The 3648-nt window shown below is 31.8% G+C and overlaps 1 protein-coding gene across 1 annotated transcript; it reads left to right on the forward strand.

Moving 5' to 3' along the window:
* The first annotated feature begins 371 nt into the window (after positions 1-371).
* On the forward strand, positions 372-3119 carry LOC124912437 (myb family transcription factor EFM-like). The gene is made up of 4 exons (XM_047453057.1): positions 372-870; positions 947-1450; positions 1539-1615; positions 2430-3119. Exons 1-4 carry the CDS (start codon positions 678-680, stop codon positions 2895-2897), a joined length of 1242 nt encoding a protein of 413 aa, XP_047309013.1. The 5' UTR covers positions 372-677; the 3' UTR covers positions 2898-3119.
* The last annotated feature ends 529 nt before the right edge of the window (positions 3120-3648 follow it).

Consider the following 3648-nt stretch of genomic DNA (forward strand, 5'->3'; position numbering starts at 1 on the left):
CAAATACAACTTTCAATCTTTTTTTAACCCTTTTTCTCCACACTGTCAACATGGTGGATTTACATAAAGGCTTAAATGTGATTAAACCCACCATTACTTTTACCTTAATTCTCTAATTTGAAATATGAATTTAGTTTTCCTTTACTTTTTCAAGTAATTAAATTCTTTTTTTTTTTCAAATTCACCCTTAACTCTATTTCATGGATCCATCCCGACTCCCTATACATTGTCATTGAATTCTTACTCGTCATGAACAAATATTTACCGTTTTTTGTCTTAGCTAATTAACTCTAATCGACTTTTGTATAAAGAAATAAAACAAAAAGCTAAAATGAAAAAAGTGTGCGCATGATGAAGAAGAATCATCTTTAACTATGGTTAATATTTAATTTGTTTGGGTTAAGATGAAGATGAAGAATAATCTTTATTAACTAGGTCACATTTTTTTGGTTTTTAACTTTTTACCTTTGTTCTTTCCCCTTCTTTGCAAACATCCACCCCTCTCCTTTATCTCCTTTAATCCTTTTTTTTTCTCTCTCCCTAGAATCATCTACTTTATTCTCCTTCCTAAAAAGCAAACCATCCCCCCCTTTGAATTTGATCCTCCTTTGCATTCACAAACAACATATATTATTGGCTACTTAGCTACTTACTTCTCTCAACACAAATAAAAAAACATGATGGGATCACCTTCATCAGAGCTAACCCTAGAATTCAAACCCTACACTTACTCCATGTTATTGAAATCATTCGGAGAAGATCAAACCGGTCAGAATATCGAAGATTTCCTTACTCGTCTCGAAGAAGAACGTCAAAAGATCGATGCTTTCAAACGCGAACTTCCACTCTGCATGCAACTCCTAACTAATGGTAGGTCAATCCCTTTTGTTTATTATTAGTGTTTGTTTATCAATATTTTCTAAACCTAATTCAAATTATTTATTAGCAATGGAAGCATCAAAGCAACAATTACAGAGTTACAAGGCTACCCATGTTCAAAAACCTGCAGTACTTGAAGAATTCATACCCATTAAGAATAATAATATTAATAAATCTTCGTCTGAATTAAGCTTGGATAAGAAGAACTGGATGACTTCAGCTCAGTTATGGAATGGAAATGTTAAACAAACAACTCTTAAGGAAGATTTGAATGATGTTGGATTTAACGTTAGTCCGAAACAGAGGAAGGGGGGAGACAGGGGAGGTGGGTTTCTTCCGTTTTCTAAGGAGATGAGTTCGAATTTACCGGCGGCGCCGCCGTTGCCGGAGCTGGCACTTGCCTCTGTAGAAATGGAGGAGGATCAGAAATGGGCTATTTCCGGCGGTGGAAATAATGTTTCCGGCGGTGGGTCTACAAACAATCAGACTAATAGGAAAGCAAGGAGATGTTGGTCGCCGGATTTGCATCGCCGGTTTGTTAATGCTCTTCAAATGTTGGGTGGTTCTCAAGGTAATATATAAATAAATTATTTGAAAATGATTTTTGATTAAGAATTGATCATTATTAATAATAATTAATGATAATATAATGATAACAGTGGCTACACCGAAACAGATCAGAGAATTGATGAAGGTTGACGGGTTGACCAATGACGAAGTAAAAAGCCATCTCCAGGTATGGTATATATCTTCTCTCTCACACACTCATTCACACACAAAAAAACAAGAACAGAAAACAGTGAATGATTTCTACAATGTCCTGTCTGTCTGTATATTCTTTCTGAATTGTACGGGATTTTGAAACAAACATTGACTGCTTTCATCAACACATGTTTTGCATGGGATTTCTGTAATTCTAATGTTAAAGGATTATTTGAAAATGATTAGATCTTGATCATGGTGTTATGAAACATTGACTAGAAAGTATGTTGGTGGGGTTTACAAATTTTTTTTTTTATGAAACTACATAGTTAAATAAAGATGAGATAATCTAAATCAGAATTAATATATACAAGAGTTTTCATAATTTAAGACAATTAAAACTATTTAAACATAATTAGGGTTTGTTCCATATGGTTTATTTGAGACCTTTTCCATATGGATTATATATATTATATTTATTACACCAAATATAAAATTATCCCTTATTTAAATATTTTTATTATTAAATAATATATATTTAAAAAAAAAAACAGTTTTTTTCTAACTCTTCAAGGTTTTTTTTGGTTTTGTTAAAAATATATTTTTTATAAAATAGGTTATTTGAGTTTTTAATTTGTTAAATTACTATAATATATTTAAGACAATATTACTCGATAAAAATTAATAGTTTGATGATTAAAATAATAATGATGTGATAAAAATAAAATTTATAAAAAATACAGTAATTTTTAAAAAAAAATCAAAATCCTACATAAAAACCAGCTCAATAATATAATGATATAATTATTTTATTAAACACTTATATATATATATACATATACATGCAGAAGTACAGACTTCACACAAGGCGACCAAGCCATAGTCCACAGACAACAAGTGGTCAACCAACACAGCTAGTGGTGCTCGGAGGTATCTGGGTTCCACCGGAGTACGCCGCCGCCGCCGCCCACGGAGCCTCTCCCCATGCACTATACGGTTCACATCCATCAGCACACTATTGTGGGCCTCCGGTGGGGCAAGAATTTTACTCAACCGCCGCTATGCCGCCGCCGGCGGTTGGTGCAATATCCCACCACCAGAACCACCACCAGCAGTTGCTTCATCATCATCAGATTCCCATTTACAAGGCTTCGTCGACAAACAACTCGCCGAATTCTGACGTCAGATCGGAGAGTATTGAAGACGGTAAGTCGGAGAGCAGCAGCGGTGGAGATGACGGCGGAGAGAGGAAAGGAGTGGCGGCGATGAGAGGAGAGGGTGAAGAGAGGACCGGTGAAATTAGGTTGAAGTTTTAGGGTTTGATTAGGGTTAAGAAGATTGTAGGATTTTGGTAAAAGTAAAAAAATTTATTGGTTAGGGCAGAGGGGTAAAAGGTAAATGTGGTTATTTTTTCTTTTTTTTTATCGTATAGTGTAATGGCAGATTTACCCTCTTCCATCGGCTTGCTTTGTCTTTTCACCAAAACCTATGAAGATAATTATTTACTAATAATAAATCTTTTCACGAATTTCTAAGAAGAAACTACTTTTCCTTTTATTCTAACAAAGAGACAAAGTTTAGAAGGAATAAATTGTACTTTTATAATTTTTTATTAAATTTTTTTTATTGTTTTAAAAAAAATTAAAAGTAAAAATATTTTGATATATAAAATAGGTGAATTTTTTTCTTATAAAAAAAAAAAATAGAAAAGAAAACAACATTAAACTGTTCTTATTATTTTGGCTACGTTTTCCGATGGTTTGGTTTGGTATTTTTTTTAATGTAATTTTTCATATAATACTTTGGGGTATTAAATATTTGGTCTGAACTTTTAACTCAATATCTAACTGAATTCGAATTTTATTTTCTGTTTACGAATCGAATTTTAAATAAATTTGAATTTAAATATGATTTTTATTTGATTTTTGAGTTAAAGTTTTGTCTAAAAAATAAACTGAAAACTGAATTCATTTTTTATTATATATTTTAATTATATAATTAAATAATTATATATAACTTATAATATAATATATTTAAAAATCGAACCGAAAATCAAATTCGAAATCA

This window comes from Impatiens glandulifera, chromosome 8, assembly GCF_907164915.1.
Source record: "Impatiens glandulifera chromosome 8, dImpGla2.1, whole genome shotgun sequence".
Lineage (NCBI taxonomy): Eukaryota > Viridiplantae > Streptophyta > Magnoliopsida > Ericales > Balsaminaceae > Impatiens > Impatiens glandulifera.